This window comes from Triticum dicoccoides, chromosome 1A (assembly GCF_002162155.2).
Source record: "Triticum dicoccoides isolate Atlit2015 ecotype Zavitan chromosome 1A, WEW_v2.0, whole genome shotgun sequence".
NCBI lineage: Eukaryota > Viridiplantae > Streptophyta > Magnoliopsida > Poales > Poaceae > Triticum > Triticum dicoccoides.
In genome coordinates this window covers 45208782-45212068 of record NC_041380.1, presented here as the reverse complement: position 1 = coordinate 45212068, position 3287 = coordinate 45208782, and the positions used below count along the sequence as shown (strand labels likewise).

At 44.8% G+C, this 3287-nt stretch overlaps 1 protein-coding gene across 3 annotated transcripts; it reads left to right on the top strand.

The window, feature by feature from the left end:
- The first annotated feature begins 1589 nt into the window (after positions 1-1589).
- LOC119359768 (putative germin-like protein 2-1) lies at positions 1590-2360 on the top strand. 3 transcript variants are annotated; one of them, XM_037625903.1, is made up of 3 exons: positions 1590-1707; positions 1825-2052; positions 2164-2360. In XM_037625903.1, exons 1-3 carry the CDS (start codon positions 1590-1592, stop codon positions 2358-2360), a joined length of 543 nt encoding a protein of 180 aa, XP_037481800.1. The 3 variants fall into 3 exon arrangements, with proteins under 3 accessions (XP_037481800.1, XP_037481793.1, XP_037481783.1); XM_037625896.1 differs by having other exon boundaries at positions 1590-1701; positions 1825-2360; XM_037625886.1 differs by having other exon boundaries at positions 1825-2360.
- The last annotated feature ends 927 nt before the right edge of the window (positions 2361-3287 follow it).

Sequence of the window (3287 nt, the reverse complement as noted above, 5' to 3'; positions counted from 1 at the left end):
CATCCCTGTCTGCCCTCATCGCTGCCGCCATTATCCATCTCCATGATCCATTGACCGGCACCGATCGAATTGTCGTCTCCCTCTACCCATGGCCGATGTTGATGTCGCCATGTCCTCACCGCAGTCGATACCACATGACTTAGATGGGTCGCGGCCACTGCAGCCCATTCACATAGGTATGATTTTCTTTTTTATATTTCATGTAATTGTGTTATAAATATAAATTATAATCTAATCTATAATAAAAGGAGTAAAAATATTTGTTTTCTATAAAATATTTAAACATAAATAATTTTAAATTTAGAAAAATCATATTTTAAATAAAACTTAATGCAATTCAAACAATGTGCATGTATGGACGTGGGGATCCCGTTCCTTGTCTCCTGGTGTGTAGATAGGGTTAACCTTCTCCCTTCCCGCAAAAAAAGAAGGAAAGCTTCTCCCTGGTGGTGTTGATTGGAAGGGTTCGATGCTGCTTACGGTAAATAAGCCGCCACTTTGGTGACGCCGAACTGAGAGCGGTGTGGTTCCCCCACCGGGCTGCGGATCTGACGGTTTGTGTTCTCCTAGGTGTGGTCGGTATTGTGGCTGCGATCCAGTTTTGCGGCCGTTGCTCGGGCGCCTGTTGTTCGCTGGTGGCAGCGGCGGGATTGGATGGCATTGAGCATCTGGGTTTTGTTCTCCGTGGATCCATGGATTCCATGAGTTCTTTCCCTCTATGGCAAAAGGTTACAATGTTCGGCACGTAAGAGCCTTGTCTAACGGCATCGCCAGTCCATGTCCAACGGTCACCAGTGCCCATGGAACATGAGTGTTCGTCCGTGCTTCGAATCAATAATGGGCCGTGGCCGCCCTTGTGTGGCATTTCTTTTAGGCCAACGATGTTTGAATAAGTGAATACAGGAGTGAACAGTATGATACATGCCAAGCCTCGCCCAGAGTTGTCGAGTTGTCGATCATGATGCACAACGGATGATGGAGATAACGGGTTACCTGTAGCCCGAGCACCAAACTACATTTTCGCATCATTCTACTGTATCTTTAGTTGAAGAAAGAAAGCAAGCAAGCAAGAACGAAAATTGGGAGATGCTGTTAAGAAAACGTTTTCTCCTAGAGCGGTGCTACACTTCTTACATGTGTGTTTAGCAGGATTTTTTTTGGAGATGGTGTTTAGCAGTTAAAAAAGTGGAGTCCTTTAATAATGTGTTTAAAGCCTTTAGGTTGATGCATGACTGCATCGCAAGTTCCATCTGGTGAGACAAGAGAGCTTGTACAAGGACAAACGTGATTTGTTCAAACCATGCATTATTTACAAATTAAAAGACAGGGTGGGATCGATTAGTTTGGCCGTCATAGGCAGGCCGGCCCGGAACACGCTTTAGACTTGGCTAGTGAAGACTATTTCCTTCGTATCCACAATTCCATATGCATGCGCTCCAACAGAACAAACACAAAAGCTCTTCCTCCCGTTCCCTATATATACCGGTCTCCTTCAACCTTTCGAAGCATCACAAGAACCTATTTGCATAACTCACTGTCTACTCGACCAAACACGCTTAATCTAGTAAGCATTAGCGTTGGGCATCCAAATGGCCTCAAAGTTCTTCCTCCTTGCCCTTCTGGCCATGTCAGCTTCTCGTGCTATTGCCTCCGACCCAGGCCAGCTCCAGGATTTCTGCGTCGCTGACAGAACATCACAAGGTATGTGTATATATATAAGTATATAGCCACATACGCATACATGTGGTGAAATGTTTGTGTTACTTACTTGTGCCAATATATAGCTGTTAATTAATTGTTCAAAATATGTACGCGTATGTGCAGTTTTTGTCAATGGATTTGCATGCAAAGACCCAAAGACCGCTGTGGCAGAAGATTTCTTCTTCTCTGGCCTTCACATGGCTGGGAACACGAGCAACAAGCAAGGATCTGCTGTGACCGCAGTTAATGTGGCGCAGATTGCTGGGTTGAACACTTTGGGCATCTCCCTGGTTCGCGTCGATTATGCACCCAATGGTCAAAACGCACCCCACATCCATCCCCGGGCAACCGAGATCCTCACCGTGCTGGAAGGCTCGCTCTATGTTGGTTTCGTGACCTCAAACCCCGAGAACAAGTTGTTCGCAAAATTTCTGAACAAAGGGGACGTGTTTGTGTTTCCGCAAGGGTTGATTCACTTCCAGTTCAACTTGGGAACAAACAAAGCCATAGCCATTGCCGCGCTGAGCAGCAAGAACCCTGGGGTGATCACCATAGCCAATGCGGTGTTCGGATCCAAGCCATCCATCTCAGATGATATCCTTGCCAAAGCCTTCCAGGTGGACAAGAACATAGTAGACAATATCCAAGCTCAATTCTAGATTGAAGAACATATTGTGATCTATTTATTTGGTTCATTTATTCTTTGACTAAATATTATTTTTGTGTGTTTCTTTAGAATGCAAAATTATTGTATGGTTATGTTAATTGAGTTTTATGGAAGAAGAGGTATAGTATTCTCATTTGTTGTGAATATTATTTTCTTCGTCAGCTTTATGAAAAAACTGAACTGCCAAATGAGTCGCGGGATGACCCAGTCACAAACCAGCAAGTGGCATTGTAATTGTATGTTTTGTAGTTTTGTTCAAGTCAAATATAAACACAAAAACAAAGGTTGGCACCAGACTCACGTATTTTCGAGGACCAAAGATAGCCCCCGCCAACTAAAAACTTCTCTCACCCCTCCATGCTCATTACCAACGGAGAGGTGGTGGAGGCCTCGACGGTCGAAATAATGACCATTTGGCTCTTGTTCTACAACGTTGGGGCTTTTTCGGGCGGCTTCGTGGGTCTAGGCAGGTGTTCCTTCCAAATCTGTCGGTCTAGTGAGGTTCTTCTGGTTTGTGTTTGTCGACATGGCTAGGTTGATGTCGGTGAGTTATACATTGTGGTTGTCCCCTCAACCACACACATGCGATATTTGGCGCTGGCTTATGTGAGTGGTGTCGGCCCCACTGTTTGGAAAGATTGGGTTATTGTCCCGTGGATGTGGCTTCCACAAGCCCAAGTCCCTTTCATTCGTGGTGGGTTTCCCTTGGAGAAATACAATGAGGTGGTGTCCTCAATAGATTTGATGTGGAAACAATGTCCATCTTGTTCTTATTAGTCCAGATTTTGCCGCTCGCTCTCCCCCAACGATGCAACATGTGGAGGCATGATCTTATCATCCTCAAATAGATTCGAAACAGAGAAGGCACGATCCAACAAACTAATATCATGATATTTAGTAGATCGGAATGCTCTAGACT